At 47.0% G+C, this 21,960-nt stretch overlaps 1 protein-coding gene across 1 annotated transcript in view; it reads left to right on the forward strand.

Moving 5' to 3' along the window:
• The window catches only part of LOC144158351 (nose resistant to fluoxetine protein 6-like), a 39,975-nt gene extending 29,772 nt beyond the window's left edge, over window positions 1–10,203 (forward strand). Inside the window, exons 14-15 of the mRNA XM_077689199.1 lie at window positions 5,988–6,130; window positions 9,898–10,203. Coding sequence (XP_077545325.1) covers window positions 5,988–6,130; window positions 9,898–10,203 — 449 coding nt within the window. The remainder of the gene's footprint in view (window positions 1–5,987; window positions 6,131–9,897) is intronic.
• Window positions 10,204–21,960: the final 11,757 nt, after the last annotated feature.

The following is a 21,960-nucleotide window of genomic DNA, read 5'->3' on the forward strand; positions in this document are numbered from 1 at the left end:
TGGCACCTAGCGGTTGCTATTGATGAAGTGCTGTCACTGTTCAGTGCTGTTGCTGTTTGCTAATTCGATGGGCATGTATGCATCTTCGTGTACCTTTGTACACAAAAGTGCAAAGACCATTCGTGTATAAAAACCCATCTTCCTTTTTGTCTCCATTATCAACATCAACTACCAGACACCACAAACCGAACGCTTTCACCCCATCTTTTGCTGCTACTGACACATTCAAATATTATTTTTTTCCGCGATGATACTAGAGTGGAATGACTTACCCACTGTATTGGTGCCTTCTTGTTTGTATTGTTGTATTTTTTCTTGCCTTTTATCATTTTGTGCCCCCCTTCTTGGGCCTAACGATGGTCTGCAGTATGTAATAAATAATTAAAATAAGTGAAATATATTTTACTCTATTAGAATAAAGTTAAAAATAAATAAAAATAAACAATGCAATTTTATCGTTTGTGTCGTCGTGTTTCATTTGCAATTTTTGAAGCCCTTTCGCTACATATAAATGATAGAAAATACCCAAAGAAATTTTTCCGCAAGCATTTCTGAATGTGAGTGTTCTGTCGCTTGATAAAAGGGGCCTGTTGTTTGTAATTGATTGGTTGATTCCTCGATCGATTGGTTGAACGATTGGTAATGGCACATCCTTCTTATCCGCGGATTATGACAAGTGCCATCGCGCGACGGGCTCTAACACCTACACATCGACTACTACCCCATATATTTTAGCCCTGCGATACCGTATTTGAATTTTCTGTGTAAAGGGGCAGCTGTTCTGTATTAAATTCACCCCCTTTTGTTTTCTACCATGACTTATAATCTCACTTTAGTCTGTTCTGCGGCTTTATAGTAACCTCGATTTCCAGGATAGGGGACATTTCCCTCACACGGATTTGGATTAATACAATAACATTCTCACACAATGTGTCGAACTGTGTCTGTTTCTTTCTACAGACCGCTTATGTATAATCATTACTGATATACTTGCTTACGAAGCTCTCAGTTCGCAGACGCCCGGCTGTGGCTTTAAAAGCGCAGTACTGACCTTGAACACCCGCCGCGGTGGCTCAGTGGATAAGGCGTTGTGCTGCTGAGCACGAGGTCGCGGATTCGATTCCCGGCCGCGGCGGTCGCTTTTCTGATGGAGGCGAAAAGCAAAAATGCCCGTGTGTACGAGATTTCGGCGCCAGTTAAAGATCACCAGGTGGTCAAAATTAATCCGGAGCCCTCCACTACGGCGGGCCTCATCGCCTGTGTTGCGTCGGCGCGTTAAACCCCGCAATCAATCAATTACTGCCCTTGGCCGTATCGCAGATTTTCCTTTCTGATGTCCCACTTCTCTGCGCGTTACGATGTTTTCGATTCTATTATTTCTTGTAGATTTTTGTTTATTTCTTTTTGTCTCGTTTGTGGTCACCTTAGAAGCCATCACTCCTTCATTTTCGTCCACTTTTTTCATACTCTTCCATGTAGTCTTTTTTTTTTTTGCCAGTGCGTGTCCACGCTTTTCATGCAAATGGTCACAAACGGTTCAGCTGCTCCCCTACAGGGATCCGTCGTTCTTAAAGGGGTCCTGAAATACCTTCCGCCGATGCGTTGATGTACTTGTAACCAAATAAAGCAATGTATTAGCAATCTCTTCCCGCAAGAATTTTGTTGAAGCGATGAGTATTAGCTGAGAAATCGTAAATCAAAAACCGCGCATTATCATCGCGCCGGGTTTCCTCCTCCTTTCAACTTACTCTCCGCTGTTGACGGCGAGAGAGCCTTCCCTCCCATGATGCTGCGCTCCTCCGCGGTGACGTACTTCCGCTATTGCGCTGCTCACACAGCCGTCTGCTACGGGCAAGATTTGTTGACACCGTGAATCCCGCACTCAGCTCAAGCGAACGAAAAATCTGGCCCCATGTGTGCGGCGGCCTGGCCTTGCCCTTTCGCGGTGTACGTTGCTGCAGAACTTTGCTATCGGCGGCACGCGACTTTTTATCGGCGGCGAACTCGCAGCCGCACGGGGAGGATCCTGCGCTCGCTCCCTTGGATGCACAGCGCACTGTTTATCCAAAAAGCGCCGTATCAGATGTGGCCCCGCTGGTGCCGGGTCTTATTTTGTGGCGGTGGTAATTCCTGCCGGCGGCATGTGAAAAAGACATTTTAAACCGATACAGAACCCGTGCACAAAACGCCAGTTCAGCTTGGGGCGACGCGTGGTGGAGAGCGGCAACGTTGGCAAAACATGCTCCGGCCTCTGAGCTTTCTAGCGCTGGAGCGAGCACCATTTCTTTGACAATATCAAACATCGGTTGCCCTGGCAACAAGGCACAAACCGCTCTAGAAGTCAGTTACGGTTGCGTGATCCCGGTTCAGCTTGGGGCCCCACCTCGCGGCATATGGGCACTGCAGGCATACTACTCACTGCAATTTGGAAGTGCGAGATGCGTTTGGCATTACAGGAGGCGATGGTGTGTGTGTTGTGGACGCCTTTGTTTCGCGATGAAATGCGACGTTGTGCTTCTGCGGGTGGATAGTGCTTCCCATGGTCTGGATTATCTTTCTCGAGCGGCGTACGACTCAACCTCGCATGGGGTATGTGCAGTGTGCGTGGCTAAAAGCCATCTCGGCTTGTGCGCCAGAGTTAAGTGACTTGCTGTTCGTCCCCGCAAACCGCGCGCGAGGTGAGTGCCGAATTTACGAGGGGCAGGAGGAGGCAACCCATCGTCTGTCAGTCGCGGTTCGGACTTGCAACGCATGTTGTGACGTTGTGTTCGTTCGAAACACATCTCTGGATTGTTTGGAAGTTGAATAAAATGTATGCGTCAAACCCAGGCATTCGGCTCAGGGCGTTCTCTGCGATTGCACGAAAGAAGTGCCACGGGGTTTCAACGCTTTCTTTATGGAACGTACTCAAGTAAGAGAATATCCATGTCGTGTTATGGCCGTGTTGCATTCAATACAAACGATTAAGCGTTTGTTTACACTTGTTTCGTTTGTTGTAAAATGTCCAAGCACTCCGGCACTCCGCTGGCAGAGCAGCCGGCGAGCCGCCGCTGAGCAGACAAACTCATCTCTTTGCCGGAAGTGCGTGAAAAAGCCGCCCAATAGCAGGATGTTTAGCTCATGACGAACATCTGGGAATCGATGATGTAGACATGTGAAGATGGCGGCGTCCAAAAACACGAAGGAAAGGGTGAGAAAAAAACGACAAACTTTGCAGCAAAAGTGTGAGCTTTCCGCTGCGCGTAAAAGAGTAATACTTGGCACAGATGATGTTGACGACCCAATCAAACGATTGCGCTAGTCAATTTATTGTGCTCAAAACGCCTTTCAGGGCCCCTTTAACATTTCCTGCAAACGTTTTAATTTATTCTTCCCCGACTTCACACGACGTCGATTCCATATGTCCCCAAAAATCTTATTTCGTTGTGTTCCCAATGGCGTCTAAAACTGGATTACTTATTGGTCTTCGGTTTATTATAGGCCTGGTAGTGTCTGATTTTAGGCAGACTACTGCCTTCACAAATGGAGGGACCGGAATGATTACGGCTGTCCAACCCCCCGAAACGATGTCGCACTTACTATACACCTCACGGTGCTCTGCTTCAATATTGCCGCTTTTCGTACTGCAAGCCTACGCTGTTCTTCCGTACGTTTTAAGTAACTTTCTTTTTCGCTTACCCACCTCCCTAAAAAATCAAACTTTGGGTGTTGCGCTTGCCGAAGCTACACCGCAGCCATGAGGCGCGTCGTAATGGAGTGCTGCGGTTAATTTAGACCACCTGGGAATATTTATCGTGGGCCCAAATATCGACACGCCGGTGTTTTCACTTCGCGGTCCTTAATATGTGTGTTTTGTCATGCTGCATTGACACAGCGTTAGTACTACTGTCACTCGGAACCATTGGTGCCGATATTTTGTACTAATTTGAAAACTGAGGCGGCCAGTTTCCCTCCCAAAGATATTTGTAAGCAGTGCCTCTTCAGTTATGACACAACCGAGCAGTGTCGTCTGCAAACAACAAAATCAGAGTGCGATGTTCTACCAGTACAGAGTGCTGTTGGGCTATTTGGTGCATCATTACAAAGTTTGAAAAAACTGCGCGTTAAAGGCACAAGGAAGGGACAGGACGGGCGCCCGTCATGTCCCTTCCTTACTGTCTTGCTTTGTACGTGCAGTTTTTCAAACCTTGAAATGTTCTACCATTTTGCCTTGCTGGCTACACATTATGTTAAGTCCTAACTGACTTTCTTGCAGCTTTTTTTGTAGCCCTGCCATGTAAAGCATGAACAGTAGTGGGGTCAAAGGGCATCCCGATTTTAAACATGGTCATAGACGCAAACGCCCGTGTGCAGATGTTTCGGCACACGGTAAAGATCCCCAGGTGGTAGAAATTAATCCGGATCCTTCACTACGGTGCGTTTCATAGCTCAGGTGTAGCTTCGGCAATTAAAACTTCAAAAGTTAATTTTATTTCGTTTTATTCCGCAATGGGCGGAAGTGCCTGTTGCACGTCCTTCTGTCCTGAGAAATTCAGTTTCATTGTGTGCACAAGCCCAGCACTTTCTGTACGCACCCAGCGCCGTCTACTCGGCTTCTTCGAACGCTCCTTCTACTGTTTTTAGAAAATGCTAAAAAAACCTCCTGTTCGGGCTCAGTAGCCCAGGAGTAAAATATCGTTTTGGTGCGAATTTTTTCGGCTCGAACCCCAGCAGGGCGGAAATTTTTGCAAGGCCCGCAATTTTTTTTTGCTGTAAATGTTCTTTTGGGCAAAATCTACGCATTCCTTTTGTACATAGGAGTAATAACACCTTTTAGGTCGGTTTAGGGCCGAGGCGCGGCATACCAACACGTTTACTTAGCGTTGTGCTTCGCTTGTGCAGTCACGGACAAATTAAACGAGATTACGAAAGCATGAACGAGAACACACCAAACGCGCGATCTTTTTCCATTCAAGTCAAATTGACGCGCGGTGTAATTACAGCAACAAAGTTTGGAAATTCTTCTTCGCAAGTATACAATAGCGCGCCATTGTTGGAACTCCCCGAAGAATATTTTGCAATTTTGCATGCTCGGTTTATATTTCTGTCTTCGCATTTCATTTGACCATGACTGTACCTATCTCGAAACGGAATATCGTTTCTGTCCTCATCTCAACTCCACCTATTTGTCGTGTTCTGCAGCCCTAAGTAATTGTATTAGCTCTTCGCCTAAGCACTGCAGTTTTAGTACACAAAAATTCTCTATAGCGATGGACCCCCTTAATGTAAAAAAACTTTACCCATACCAGTTTAAAGTCTGTCTTCTTGAGGATAATCTGTCTTAATGCACAGCGTTAAGATAGATCAATCTCCAAGCGTGTGCCTTGTCGATATTCATTCCACAGTTTTCCGGTAGTTTCATTTTTCAATCCATGCTTCAACTTTTCTTCTCATTGAGTGCATTGCGAGCGTATACAACGCTTAGATTACTGTAAGTGGTTTATATGACTCTCTCCTGAGTTTTTTTTCTTTCTCCCTTACTATAAGCTACTCTCGAGCCAATAGTGCGGCATTTACTTTCATTCTACACATTTTCTTGTGCCATAATTTTTTTTGTTGCCTTACCTAGTAGATTTATTAGCTGAAATTGATATTCCGTCTTCCGATCGATTTTCATTTGTGCTCTTTCCCCGTCAAGATTTTTAAAAATCTATTTCATCCGCAGGCTTCCGCGGCGGTATATTCATTACAGGAAATACCGCTTGTTGTATGAATGTTTTCTATTTCGTTTACATTAGAATTTGAAGCGGAAACCTCCCTTAAGGCAACGTTGACATTTAGTGACAAATAAATGTTTAATTTAATATTATTTGTAACTCCGTATAGGCAGACAATACTATTCCCGGAAGTCGAGGAAGGTAAATATACTGCACATTCCGCTCCAGGTTTCCGGTTCCCTGTTAAGACGAATTTGTAACTTACTTTTTTGTGTTGGTGAATCTGTCTAGGTATCCTCAACGGCTTCCTGTCATGGAAAGGGATGCGGCCTCTTTCACGGCTCACCTACTGCATCTACCTGGTGCACTTATGGTTCTTCTTAATTCGCATGGGAAACCTGAAGACGAATTTCGACCTCAGCGAATACTTTCAAGTGAGTGGCAGCTCAACACGCTGTAGAGTTAGAATTTCAGGTTTAAGAACGTGCCTCAAACTATAACATGGCAAACTGAAAGCTTGCGATAGAGCAGAGTGGAATGTGCGGCCCTATAAAACACTTAGAGCATTCTTATCTGCTTCCATGTAACTTCCGGTTTAAAAGTGCGATCTACAAATTTTATGAGGTTCGGAACCAAGAATTACTGGAACAATACATACAAGTGGGTCTTATCTGGAGCTGTTCCTTTGTTTTATTTATGTTTGTGGTTTTTATCTGTAACTCAATAAAGGGGAGAGGGGCGTTGTCGGAGTGTACAGTTACTGTTCCACTTATGTTCAAGCAAACATCGCTGGTGAGTGCGTTTGTATTTGTTACTGTCAGCCTCTCACTTATGGTGCCCGTACGCGAAAACGCACTGCAGGACAGCCAACTTTCCCTGACGATGATGATGATCGTGGGCGAAGTGTTGAAGAGTTAAAACGCTTCACTGCGAAGCTTAGTGACAGCTCCGTTAGGCCCACTTTGATGGGAAGCTTAGGGAGGAGGTGATGCAGGCGTGCGACGGTGCGACGTATGCATAGGCCTAACGTCATGTTCTGAGGCGAACGTCGACAGCCGTTACCCACAACTCGATGTACGCTAATAACGAAAGAAAGAGAGAGAGAGATGAAGCTTCTTTATTCAGCAGAGCCTTGTGGAAGGGCAGGCTTCTTACAGGCAACCATGCGGCGTCCTGGATGCCACCGCACTGAAGCAATGCTAGTGCGGAGCAGCGTACGCTGAGAACGACGTTGATCCGCATGCCGGAAAGCTGTTAGCCGCACGACTTCAGGCCTAACGCCGCATCTCGAGGTTTAGGTCGGTAGGCGTAACGCCGCATTTTGAGGTTTAAAGGAGCCATGAAGAGAAAACACAAGTTTGGTTCATTCAAAAGATTGTCTCGTTAGAATCATACTGACACCACTTTTAACGTAAACTTCGCTCAAATAAGCTACATAATAAGGAAAAACGGGAATGGTCATGCGACCCACCAGCTCATTTCCCGCAACAGAACCTGTGATGTCACATGGGCTAAGCTCTGCGATTGGCGGAGGCTGGCAGAAGCAGACGCAAATTAGGTAGAGCTTACAAACTAGACGAACGAGCGATTTGCGCTTAAATTTAGGGCACATTCTTTACAAAGCAATAGGAATGATGGGACAAACAGTGGAAGTTACGAAAGCACATGTAAACATAGAAGTACTGATGCGTTCTGCTGTTCGTACTGCGCACAGCATGCTTTGGTTTAGCTGCACAGCACTATGGGGCTTGGGGTTGTCTCAGACGACACTGGCCGATTGACGCAAGCAACGGTGTCTTACGTGACCCCATTTGTCGAGCGAGCACTGTTTCAGGGAACGAATATTTTCTCCCAGAACAAAAAAAACCAGGTTTAAATGCGGGCAAAAACAAACCAAACGCTTGCCACGGTATGGTGGCGCCATCTAGGTTACGGAACGTAAAGAAACGTGGGAACAAACCAACACCGCTACAGGGTGGAGACAACCTTTGAACGGTCCCGTACCGCCGCAATTGGGCCAACGGGCTCAACGCGTTATTCTTTTCGTTTCCCACGAGACCTAGCAACGCAAAACAGACAATATGATTCAAACTTCTTCAGTAAACCGCGTTGCGGCGATAATTTTAGCGCGGTTTTGACACAATGACTTGCTTCGGCGGCGAGCGAGCAACCGAACATGGCGGCGCCAGCGTTACGTGTCTCTACCCTGTACGGCGGATGCGTGAATGAAGGTACTCTAGGCTGCAGAGCGGTCGGTTCCCGTGATGTCACTCGGGACCACGAAAACGCAGGATTGAGCGGGAAAATCAAAATTTTAACCTAAATTGTTTAATTTCTCAGTGAATAAAGCACCGTTTGTATCCGGACAAGCGCTGGGGGCACTATAAAACACGAAATCTTTCGAATAAAACCAACTTGCATTTTCTCTTCATGGCTCCTTTAACACCTTTAACCGGCACCCCCTCGAAAGTACAAGCGGCAGGCACTGCTTTGCGCCGTAGACCACAAATACAAAATTTAGACTAAAGCAGTGCATACCCGAGAGTTGCTACGATTCTTTTAAAAAAGAAGCCCACACATCCAGAGTAGCACATACTCGCAGTGCGGGATTGGCCAACGAAGGAATCCGTCACGAGAAAGCTTCGCGTTGAATCGTCGTCGTTATTTGACGGGGTTTCGCGGTTTTTTCCGCTCGTGTCTTGCTCCACATATATAACTCGTGTGCTGCTGTGACGTATACGCGTTTTGTGCATCATCTGGAACAAAGAACCCCACATATGGTTGGTGCTCTTTGGCCGACGATGCACTTGCGCCTTGAAAACGCACACGCACACATACCGCAAATAAAATTTAATAAATTTCATCGATGTCTGCGACGCCGTCTTACAGAAAAATTCGTCTTACCCGTCTTATAAGACGGGTAAGTTGAATTTTAGTGATGTAATTTGACAGAAAACAAAGTCCCCACTTCTACCATAACCCTCACAAAGCATTAAAAGATGCGAGATAAGTTTATCTTAGCGAAAATGAGAAATTGCAGGAACCCCTTTTCAGGTTGTCTGTGGCGCTCCAACCACTTTCGTGAACATCGTGTTTCGACAATTTGAAACGTGCAGGACATCGAAAAGCACAAATGACTTGAATTGATGAGGGCGCGGTGCAAAGGAGTGCACGGAACTGCTGCGTCTGGCCAGCCGGCGGTGTCCATCTGATTAGCAGCGGCTGTGTAGCGTTCCACGCCACACTCTCTTTTCCCTTCCCTGCTTTTTCGCTGCTACCGCACCACGCCCGCTCCCCTCTCAGCGACCCTCATACGGCACGGATCACGAACGCCACACACTGCACCTTATCCCGTGCCTCGGGGGATATGAGCAGGGCTTAGTGTGAATAATGTTTTTTCCGCTCGCGAATGCGTTCTGTTCGCGGACATTTAGGGCTCTGGTAAATCACCTGGGAAAGCACGCGGAGGATGAACACGGATGCGGAGATGAATGCAGCGGAGATGAATGCAGGGGATAGAAGTACATAGCTTCGGTGTAATAAATGCGGCATAAAATGGGTAACGGACACTCGCACCAATATTTGACACAATTGCGAACTCCATGATTGTCGTGGTCATAGTCATCATTGTGAACCGAGTTGTGTCCATTTGTAGATGAAGGCCCCTTCAATGCTTCCCCAACCGTTAATGTCTTGCGATGCCCTAGTCGATCGCATGTTGCATCCCATGCATGCTTGGAGCGCAAAATAGGCCTCACTGTGAATTGCGATGACCGCGCCTCTGTCCTCGACTATTTCCAAATTGATAAACTCCAACACTTGAAATTAATGCGTAGTACAAGGTACAAGGTTTAAATACGGTTGATTCCAGGCATCCACATTGTAACTGCCGAAACGACTGAGTTCTTAGAAGTAGTCCGTAATCTCTCGGCGGGAAGAGAGCGCGACGCCGGGATAACAGCAAGCAGATCCCGGTGGGGCTGGTTAAGTGGAATATTTCAAGAAATCACTCGTTCCGATAACAAATATTACCGATGCTAAATTGTACTATACGATATCCTGCGCTAAACCATATCCTGAAGCGGTAACGAGTGTAGCTCGTGCGGCAGTGGGTACACGATGTGGCAGGTAATTAACAGACTGCCAGTGCAGCTGCTTCCCCATTTAGACCTGAACATTGTTTATACTTTTTTTGTTCCAGCTCATGATGTCCCTGGGAATATTTTGCTACAGCGTCTTTTTTGGGTACATCTTGTATTTGTGCTGCGAAGCACCGAGCTTCCACCTGCAGAGGATCCTGTTCAAGATGCCAGCTCACTCGATGGCGTCGCCGGGGAAGAACGACGAGTGCTCGACCGCCGACGTTGACATAGAGAAAGCGAGCTCCGAAACGAACAACAACAACAAAAGCAACGGCATCAGCAACGGCATTGACAGCTGCAGCAAGCCTACTACAGCGATGGATAACGCGGGATTCGAAGCAGACAGAGACAAGTCGCGTCTGTAGGAACAGCTGCAGGGCTGTGTCCAGTTCGTTGTTCAGACATGTTTCTTGACTGAAGTTTGGTATTCGTTCTTGGTGCGTAAAAAAAACATTGAGAGTTATGGAGACAAGATGAGCCAGTAATGTTTCACTTTATCATTACCTGACTTAAATCATTACCACCGACTGAAGATTTGCGCACAGTAATTGTAGGCGGATTTTCAAAACGTGAGCTTGAAATGCAGCGTTTGCACGCATTCCGTAGAACGGTTCATTGGCTTCAGATCTGTAACAGTCCGCTCGAATGTTAAGCAAGCCGCTTCCTTAACCATGGTAGTTCAGGGCTCTTAGGATAAAAAATACAATCGGGTTGTACGGGCTCGGCAGTGCCACAAAAATGGGCCATAAAGATATCACGCAGCTGAAATATTTGATTCAATGGCACACGCCAGTGACTCTGTATTTCTGGAATCATTCCTTTCCAATATAAAGGGACGATTATGTTCGGTTGCACACGGTCTCATCAGCCTAACCGCACACCGCCCGTTTGGCTTTTTAACAGCGGGGGTGTTTAGGCTTTCATCTGTCCGTGCGGATCATTAACAGAAAACTCCACTGGGCGAAGGGGAGAGCGGAAAATGCTAGGCCAAGAAGTGTGAGGGACAGTGACGACGAGTCAAGGAGGAGCCACGAGCAGGTGTCGGGAGTGCGCGACCCAAGAAAAAAGGAACGCTTCCCGTGGTCGGAAACGAACATGGGTCCGTGGCGTTGCGAAACCGGTGTCTGACTGACTGCGCTATCATTGCACTTGTGGGGCACATTTCCTTTGGTTTCGTAGCACGCGCGTTCGCTTTGCACTTTGGCTGAGTTGAAGTGGACTTTGGCTTCGGACTTTGGCAGTTAAGGAGGGTCTTAAGGAGGGGGGGTTGTGGACTTTGATTTAACTCAGTTTGCATGGAGAAAGCTTCGCTTTTTAACCATCTTTTCGTTAACAAACGGGCAGACTCAAAAAAAGTCAAATTAAAGCTTGCGAAGAAAAACAGCTCCGCTGTTTTCTTAGTCTTGGCATCTCAATTGCGAAGTTGGCCGAATTTTTTTCTATGAAATTTAGTTCAGGGCTGACAGAGTTCTCCTCAGTGCTTTCGTGCCGGCGGTGGCAAGTGGGTATTGAATACCTGCTAAAAATAGCTAGGGCACTTTATTTCTAGCACGCTATGCCTGAGTACGGCATAGCAACTATATTCTTAACCTGTACACTTTGAAGCACGCGCAGGGAAATAATTCTAAGCTCACACATTCTTCTTTGTTCCGGTAAGGTGCCGCAGTAGCTTAATGATTAAGGCATTCCGCTATCAACTACAACGTCAGGGATCGGGCAGTAGCATGGCGGCCGTATTTCTGGATAATGCAAAACAGATCGTTCGGGCATTTTAAGGAAACTGTATGTGTTTTAATCAATGTGGAGCTGTCAACTACGGCGCTACACATAGTGCAGAGGCAACATCGCTGATCTGAAGCGCAATTTTAAGTTATTTTGCTACAATTTCTTCACACCAACTTTAGACGAGCATCCAAACAACTCCCGGACGGATAGAAAAACACCAACCAAGGACCTTGGAGACCAAATTAGAAATCGATATCTTACTCCTAAAGAGCCAAGCGTACTTAATGAAGCGTAGATACAAAAAAGCAAAACGTTTTCATCAGTGATGAGAGTTTCAGTGCGAACTCAAATTTCGGCTACTACTTTGAAAGATGTGTTCTTATGGTTTTGTGCGTATTGCCTGCAGTATTGCAAGCTAATAACGAGGCAACACAAAGGTGCGTAGTGTTTGGCTGTCATTCGAGAGTAATATTAATTTTGTATCAGAAATTCAGGGACATCGCATTATTTAAAGCTCCGCTGTGAAGGAAATATGTTCAACGCAGGTAAAGTATGCGAGCTCCGAAGAGCGATTTACACGAGCACGGCCGATAAACTTGAGCACCAGCTCGAATAATCACTGGGTGGATGTCAAAGTGATTGGAATGTTACTGTACCTAGTTTTACTCCTGACTCTGTGGTTATTGATACGCTCGCTATGTTTTGGTAGTACATGTTTAACCCTGCGGTTTTGCTCGTTTTTACGGTGTCTCGTTTTGGTGGCGTGTGTTTAACGTTATGGAAAACTAATGATATTTAGGGGCATACACAAAAATCTAAATCTTTGCCGTTTGTATCTTCATAGGCACACACCCTGAACTAGAAAACTAATTCAGTCACATGTGGGGCTGCTGCAGAAATTCTGAATGGGGAGAACCAGCTTGACGAGGAATGCTTGTCGCTGGCAGAAAAGATGAACTATGGAGTCGGCGTTCCGGCTACACTGAAGCGTTGTATAAAAAGGTCGGTTCCCTTTACTGCGGTTAAGGGCACTGGACGACACAATGTGCATTGTTAATTGTGTTTTGGGGTCATTACCCACTTTCTGTTTCCATTTTTAGCGACTTGCATTTCCAGAGGGAGGGTGTTCTAGTCATGAGGCCACGGCCTCTTTAAACACTTCCGTCTTGTTGCGATCTCTTATACTGTACACTTTCTGAAATAAAAATATAATTCCAACCGAAATATGGCTGAGCTATTGTTTTCGTCATCAAACGCTAATAATTTGCATTACGCACCTCATTGTGGGCACAACACATCAGGTAAAACACATAAGGTTCTTCTCATGAATGTTTCAACTATTGAGGAAACTTGGTATATACCCAGAACAAAAATCAAGGAGATGTACCAGGCCGCAGTCGACGGATGAAAGTACATGAGACCGACTGACACATTAAAGATCGAAGCATAGGTTTGTTTTGTCTGTGATACGGAACAATACATTTGCATAATCCCGTATGGTGAGGAAGTGTTGCGACGTGCGACATGCTGCGTTGAGTAAAATGTAAAAATCTTTGCTGAAAGATGCGGCACGATCATGCACAACGTGTTCGACAGTAGTGTTGAGATTTCCTTCCCACCCAGTGCCCCGGCAGGAAATAGACTGCACATGCATTAATGACCGCAGTTACACGCCGATTTGGGGCAACCCCTTAAACCTTGCACATGGTTTGAAGCATGTTTAGTATATATATATATATATATATATATATATATATATATATATATATATATATATATATATATATATATATACTAAACATGCTTCAAACCATGTGCAAGGTTTATATATATATATATATATATATATATATAATATATATATGATTTGGAAATGAGGCGCTCGTTAGGAAATACAGAAATACTGTATATATACTCCATACAGAAATATATATATATATACAGAAATACTGATTGAATGTAGGGTTTAACGCGCCGACGCAACGCAGGCGATGAGGCGCGCCGTAGTGGTGGGCTCCGGATTAATTTTGACCACCTGGGGATCTTTAACGTGCGTCGAAATCTCGTACACACGGGCATTTTTGTTTTTCGCCTCCAACAGAAAAGCGACCGCCGCGGCCGGGAATCGAACCCGTGACCTCGTGCTCAGCAGCGCAACGCCTTAGCCACTGAGCCACCGCGGCGGGTATATACAGAAATACTGTATATATATATATATATATATATATATATATATATATATATATATATATATATATATATATATATATATATATATATATATATATATATATAAATACGGTAAGTAGAGACAGAGGCACACGAGAAAGACATTAACAGTAAAAATAAAAGTTTACTGACGTTTCAAGAATAGGACTACCTTTCTGCATAAGTTGGTTTCAGGGTTATATATATGCAGAAAATGTAGCAAGGGCGAGGGAAAGGCAAGGGAAGGGAAAGCTTGTACAATGGGATCATGGTTGGTGGGCAGCAAAAGAATGAGAGAAGTGGAAGAGAGAGGTGAAAAAATAAATACAAATAAGAAATATAAAAAGTATAACAAGAACCCACAATCACGCGGTACGAACATGAAAAAAAAGAGCCAAACAAGAAAAGAAACAACGAGGAAAAAAATAAAAGAAATAAAAATTAACAAGGTAATTCCCCCCCTCCCCCGTGGCAAAAGGGTGAAAGAGGGGTCAAAACTAGATATGACCATGCACATGTTTGACATCGGCAAAAAAAAAAATCAGTCATGCGGAACGAAGAAGGCCCAAAAAGATGATATGCCCATGCACTCAAAGGGCGAACATCGGCCCACACACACCCGTTCTAAGAATCAGGGTCATGTGATTGAAACATGAGACACTTGGCTTGTGTTGGTGGGAGGCACGGGTCGCGCCCAAAAGCAGTAGGACAGGCAGTTTCTACAGGAAATGAGTGTACATTGGTATACAAAGAGGAGAAAATAAAAATACACGGTCAAACAAGTCATGAAAAGAAAGAAAACAGAAGGCAGGTGCAGGCGTATGACACGGCACCGGGCGGTATGCATCTGGCCGGTTCGGGGAACGCCGAGGTGGTCAACAAGGAATTTTTGACAACAGCAATACAGAAAAAGAAAAGGGAGAGGAAAGCAATCACACACGCTCGCGTGCACAAAATTGATTACAAGGTGAGAGGGTCAAAGCTAACAATGGTACCACAGCCTTCTACCCAGAACAAAATTTCCCGACTTGCTTGTCAAATGTGGCTTAGTGAAGCCATTGTGCTAAAAAACGCAGTGCTAGCACGAAACTATAACCATCAACGGGGGGTCGCCAACTGATGGGAGAATATTATCGAGGGAACGAAATGAACAGGCATAACACTAGCCTGAGAAATGCAGCCGAACTTTTAATCGCAGGAAAGACACGTCAATTTCCCATAACTTTCATTGATGCCAAACGACGCTGACTTAAACTTATAGATGAGGTAGGACTCACGAACCTCGCGATCGTGATGCGTTTTAAAACTAGATTCAAGAATTGTGGCCTTCAGTTGTTCAGAAGAATGACCAGGAGTGTTAACATGCTTTGATAGAGACAAAGAAGGGCAGATTTTCGCATGAGAGCGGTGATCGTTTAACCTTAAACGAAAGGCTGTTTCATTCTGGCCGATGTATTGTTTGCCGCAGAGGGTGCATTCCAGCAGGCATACGACGTGGGCGGAATCGCAGTTAAAGTTTCCTTTTACATTAACCTAATAGTTTGAAGCTGTGCTGGCGGCGCGCTGTGGGTGGTCATTTGTGAACGCATATATATATATATATATATATATATATATATATATATATATATATATATATATATATATTGTGAGCACAAGGAGAATCTACAGTCTTGGGACAATCTATTGTGCTGGGACAATCGCCGTGCTCCGATAGGATGCCCTATCGTCATCGCTTCATCTTCATCATCTCGGCTTCTGGCATCATCATCACCGCTTCCTGACGGGGTCTTCCTCGGTTATCGGCTGATTCGGCTCTTAAAATAAACCGCTCTCCTTCACGAGTCCTCGACTCTCTCAAGTGGTGGAGGGTGCCTTCGATCCTGCCGTCTACCTCTCCCAATCGCACAGCTGGAGCTTCGATCAGGTCGGCGCTTACCAACTAGCCCCATGGATCGCGAGAGCAGCAATGGGGGCAGCAACGCTGCAGTTCCCGTCCAGCCCACCTTTGCTATCACCACCCCCCAACGCGAACCGCCCTTTTTCGCTGGCCTTCGGGGCGAAGACGTTGAGGAATGGCTGGACCAGTTTGAGCGAGTGAGCGCGTTCAACCGATGGGACGACGCATTCAAACTGAAGAATGTTGGCTGGTCCCTGAATGAAGTGGCGAAGACATGGTTCCTTAACCAGGACAGTTTCTCTAATTGGTCGAACTTCAAGGACGAAATACGTAAGATCTTCGGAACGACCTCTGCTTGCTCGGATGCAGCCAAAAAGAAACTTGATGCCCGTGTGCAAGGCCCGGAGGAGACTTACGCTTCATACATTGAAGATGTCCTCGCGCTATGCCGCCGGTTCAACAAGGACATGCCTGAAACGGAGAAGGTACGGCACATCCTGAAAGGGATCGCTCATTTTGCCTTTAATGCTATGGCGATTCAGAACCCCACTACCATTGCTGACGTGCGAACGATCTGCCAGCGGCTCGACCATCTTCAGTCCATCCGCATTCAACACGACACTTTGCCTGCCTGCCCCTCTGGCTATGCCGAACTCCGTACTCTGATTCGCGACATCATCCGTGAAGAGTTGCATCATCGTGACACACCCTGCGCTCAGAACACCCACGGTCGCGCGCCTGGGCTGCGTGACATGATCAGAGAGGAGCTGGTGTCCATGACAACTCTTCCGCAGCCATGTCATAGTGCTCCTCTTCACATGCCAACTTACTCCGAGGCCGTATCCCGATCGCCTGTTCCCATGGAGCATATCGTGTCCCCACCCTCGCACGGCCACTTGACCGCCCTTTCTGCACCTCCGGCCGCACCGCCTTTCCATTCAACTTGGCGAGCACCGCGCCCTATTAGCGACCGGCCCATCTGCTACTACTGTGGCATCAGAGGGCACATTTCTCGCTTTTGCCGTCGACGACAGATGGACGAGCGGCGCGGCTACGCCCCATACGAGCGAGATAACCGCTTCAACTACGCCCCTCGCCAGCGTGTGTACTCGCCTCCTCCGCCTCGCGCTACGCCCCCAGTTGATTCAGATGACCGGCCCCGGAGTCCACGTTCTCCCAGACACCGTTCGCCTTCGCCTTTCCGCCGGTCTTCGTCCCCTCTCCGACCCGCATCACAAGTTTTTGACAGAAACCCGGAAAACTGAAAGCAGCAGTTTTCTGGGGGGAAACTGCATCACAGGAAAAATCTCAAAGTCCCCCTGAGTCACCATCGAACACATTAACGGTTTTCATTGAAGGCGTTTGGGTTGAAGCTTTAGTGGACACTGGGGCTAGCATTTCGGTTATTCACGCAGATTTGTGCTCTCGGATACGCAAGGTGACAACGCCGTATGATGGTCCTGCTCTGCGTGGTGCCAACGGTGGTAGGATTCGACCATCTGGACTATGCACTGCGCGTGTTTTTATTGATGGCATTCGCCACCACATACAGTTCGCGGTATTGTCCCCATGTGCACATCAAGTCATCTTGGGCTGGGATTTCCTGTCATCAGCATCGGCAATCATCACCTGTAATCAACCCACCATTCACATCACTGAACCTTGCCTTGCCAGTTTGTCGGAAAGTGGAACGGACCGCCTGGTCGCAACAACTGATTGTGTGCTCTTTCCAGGCAAAGAAACCGTTTTTTCCGTGTCGTCCGACAGAGTCATCGATGGCGACGTGTTGATTGCACCAGCTGGCAATTTCATTCTCAAAGGAGTGGTCATACCTACCTGTCTCGTCCGTTTTTCATGTGGGTCGGCTTTTGTTGCCGCGGTGAATACATCTGCTGAAGCAATTTTAGTGCCGCAAGGTGCCACCATCGCTTCGGTTTTCGGCGATGAAGAAGCCTGTGTTCTTCCGCTGTCAACCATTTCGACAGATGACCACGTTTCCCCATCGCCCGCTCCAGTTTCAGCTTTTACCACCGCCATAAGTTCGGACCTTCCGCCAGAGGACAGGCAAGCATTGCTGCTTCTGCTGACCAAACACCAGAGTTCTTTTGACGCGTACTCTTCTGTCCTAGGGAAGACATCAGCAGCGGTACATCGTATCGACACAGACGGATCCTGTATCGTTCGTCGCCGTCCATACCGTGTGTCTATGTCTGAGCGGAAAATAATACAGGAGAACGTCGATGACATGCTCAAGAGAAATATTGTTCGCCCTTCATCAAGTCCCTGGTCTTCTCCTGTTGTTTTGGTGCAGAAAAAGGACGGTTCAGTACGATTTTGCGTAGACTACAGGGCACTGAACAAAATAACACGCAAGGACGTCTATCCAATGCCTCGCATTGATGATGCCCTGGACACTTTACAAGGTGCTGAATACTTCTCGAGCCTGGACCTCCGCTCTGGGTACTGGCAGGTTCCCATGCACGAGGCAGACAAAGAAAAAACAGCTTTCGCCACACCCGATGGTCTTTACGAATTTAACGTGATGCCATTCGGGCTGTGCAATGCTCCAGCCACATTCGAGAGAATGATTGATACTGTCCTTCGTGGCCTTAAATGGAGAACCTGCCTGTGTTACCTCGACGATATCGTCGTTTTTTCCTCGACTTTTGACGACCATCTCAAGCGCTTGGATGAAGTCCTAACCTGTCTTGCCAACGCCGGACTTCAACTAAACACCAAAAAATGCCGATTCGCGAGCAAGTCCATCAAGGTGCTCGGGCATGTTGTGAGCAAAGACGGAATTCGCCCTGACCCGGACAAAATTCATGCTGTAGACAATTTTCCCCGCCCTACCCGCCAAAAAGACCTCCGCAGCTTCCTTGGTTTAGCTTCCTATTTCCGGCGTTTCATTCGTAACTTTGCTGCCCTTGCTTCACCCCTCCATAAACTTCTTGCATCCGCTGCCCCATTTGTGTGGTCTGAAGATTGCGAAGCCGCCTTTCAAAAGCTCAAGCATGCTCTAACATCTGCGCCAGTGCTGCATCACTTTGACGAAACGGCAGCCACTGTACTGCACACAGACGCCAGTGGACATGGTCTTGGTGCGGTGTTGTTACAACGCAACGCCTCCTCTGTGGAGAACGTTGTGGCGTACGCAAGTCGCACATTGACACCTGCCGAACGCAACTACTCAATCACTGAGCAGGAATGTCTTGCAGTTGTCTGGGCCGTACAGAAATTTCGTCCGTACTTGTACGGACGGCATTTCACTGTGGTCACTGACCATCATGCTCTCTGTTGGCTTTCATCGCTCAAAAACCTAAACGGACGGCTTGGTCGCTGGATTTTAAAGTTACAGGAATACGACTTTACTGTGACATACAAGTCTGGCAAGAAGCACATGGATGCGGACGCCCTTTCCCGCTGCCCTGTGTCTCCAGAAGATGATTCGCCATCGAATGCGGCCCAAGTCCTCTTCCCAATGGCACCCTTGGACGAAATCAATTCCGACAGCATCGAAGATCTACCGTCCCTTCAACGTGCAGACCGGTACTGCAGAAACCTAATTGATCAACTTACCGGTTCGACGAAGCCACTTACCAACCGCTTGCGCCGCCAGCTGCAAAAATTTCGACTTTTCGACGATGTTCTATACCATTACAATTACGACCCTACCGGTGACAAGTGGGTTGCCGTCGTCCCGCGATCTCTACAGCAGCATATTCTGAGGGTTTTTCATGACGACGCTACTGCCGGACATTTAGGTTTCCACAAGACCTACCACCGCGTCAAAAGCCGTTTCTTTTGGCCTGGCCTTTCCACCAGTGTCGCCAAATACGTCGCCTCCTGCGCGCCCTGCCAGCACCGTAAACGGCCAACGTCACCTCCGGTTGGAATGCTACAACCGCTACCTTGTCCGTCAGCACCGTTCGAAGTCGTCGGCATAGACCTGTATGGTCCTTTGCCCATTTCCACAGCTGGCCATCGTTGGGTTGTGACCGCCGTTGATCATCTAACCCGATATGCCGAAACCGCCCCTCTTCGGACTGGCTGCGCTGTAGAAGTCGCAGAGTTCTTTTTGCGCTCCATATTTTTGCGCCACGGACCTCCCCGAGTTCTCCTGAGCGACCGCGGAAAAACATTTCTGTCGGCTACTCTTGCGGAAGTTCTTCGTGCCGCCGACACCGTTCACAAAACTACGTCCAGTTATCATCCTCAAACGAATGGTTTGACTGAACGTTTTCATCGAACCCTATCCGACATGCTCTCTCTGTACATCCGACCGGATCACAGCAATTGGGACACAATACTTCCGTTCGTAACATACGCATATAATTCCGCAGTTCAGCGCACCACAGGTTTTTCGCCCTATTTTCTTGTCTATGGCCGCCCACCTCCCTCCGTTCTGGATTCAACTTTCTTGTCGGCAGCTGTTGACTGCACGGCCAGTGTTCCTGAACAATTCGCTTCCCGTGTCGCTTACTGCCGCCGTCTCGCCCGCATGAACACAGAAGCCAGCGAAAACGCCCGCAAGTCTCGGTACGATGAATCTCATCGCGACGTCACGTTTCACCCAGGGGACGCGGTCTTGTTATGGACTCCTGTGCGTCACCCTGGCCTTTCAGAAAAGTGGCTTTCTCGGTATATTGGACCCTATACAGTGCTCGAGAAAACGTCTCCTGTAAATTATCGCGTGGCTCCAAACAGTGCCGTTACCGATCGTCGCTGCCGTGGAACAGAAATCGTCCACGTTTCGCGGCTCAAGCCTTATATCCAGCGGCCCGACACAACCTCGACAGCGGCCAGGTGACCGCTTTCGAAGAGGGGGGGAGATAAGTGTGAGCACAAGGAGAATCTACAGTCTTGGGACAATCTATTGTGCTGGGACAATCGCCGTGCTCCGATAGGATGCCCTATCGTCATCGCTTCATCTTCATCATCTCGGCTTCTGGCATCATCATCACCGCTTCCTGACGGGGTCTTCCTCGGTTATCGGCTGATTCGGCTCTTGGAATAAACCGCTCTCCTTCACGAGTCCTCGACTCTCTCAATATATATATATATATATAAGAAAAGAAAACTTCGAACAAGGTCGAACCCACGATTGTTGCCAACGTTTCAGCAAAGATACTTGCCTTCGTCAGGGCAAACCCTCGCCTAGCTGGCACGGTTTATATAGGGGAAGGTCCCCAGGTGAAACGAGAGAAGAAGTGTAATTGAGAAAGCGGATTTTGTTTGGGAGTAGGTAGACGGAGAGATTGAGGGGGAAAGAGGGTTGTATAGTTTGAGCCGCGAAGTCGGTAAGAGGGAAATCAGCCGGGGGTTGATATTCTGGGAAATTCTTGGAGAGAAAGAATGAGAGGGGTTTGTTGCTCCACCGCGCGGACTACGGAAAGGTTCTCAGAAACGCCGGAAGCAGAACTGGGGGTGCGAGGAGTCCTTATGATAAGCTATCTGCAAACCCCAGGTCAAAAGAAAAGGTAGAAAAGGGTAAAAAAAACTAGATCAAGGAAAAAATAAAGAAACAAAGGAAAAACCACACACACAACAGAAAAAGCAATCAACGCACAACTGGAATGGCACGTGTCGCCAACAGCAACATTCTTGGAATAGGCCTTTCCTGAAACTCAAAAACGAAAAGATAAAATTAGGAAAACGTATGAGGCACAAGACAAAGCGGAGCAAAAACGACAGAGAAAAATAAAAATAAAATGAAATTCCAGAGAAAAGTTTGGAAGGATGCCTGCACGTACTAAACTGTAAGCGAAGCAATGAAAACAACAGGAATTCGGTGGCCACATAAGGAGCAGAGGGAGGGGTGATATTCTTTGCATAAGGTACAAGCAAGACCGTGCCTAATGCTGTATTCCCTGTGAGTATCGCAAGGATTCCAGGTTGCTCCTAGGCGCACTAATTCCAGCCGGTTCCATGGAGTTGAAATTGTGAATTAAATAGAATTCTCGGTATTTTCTGTCCGTAGGAGACTTAAAGTTTGACTGAAGAATATACATCTTAAGGTCATCAAAATATGGCCTGGTTGGTTGAAATGTTGCGCTACAGCTATGGAGGATGTGCTAAGAGTATCTTCCCGGCGACCGTTAAGGCGTAGGCTCATAGGTTGGCTCGTTTCGGCTATATACTGTTTGTGACAGATTGAGCATTCTAACATATACACAATGTTGGATGAGGTGCAAGTAAAACTTGAATTAATCTTGTGGACATAATTACTGGCTGTTCTTTTTACAATGCAGTCTGTCTGCAGGTGCCTGCAAGTCTTGCATCTGGGACG

Source organism: Haemaphysalis longicornis, unplaced genomic scaffold (genome assembly GCF_048455015.1).
Source record: "Haemaphysalis longicornis isolate Haplotype H1 unplaced genomic scaffold, Haemaphysalis longicornis Haplotype H1 scaffold_1, whole genome shotgun sequence".
Lineage (NCBI taxonomy): Eukaryota > Metazoa > Arthropoda > Arachnida > Ixodida > Ixodidae > Haemaphysalis > Haemaphysalis longicornis.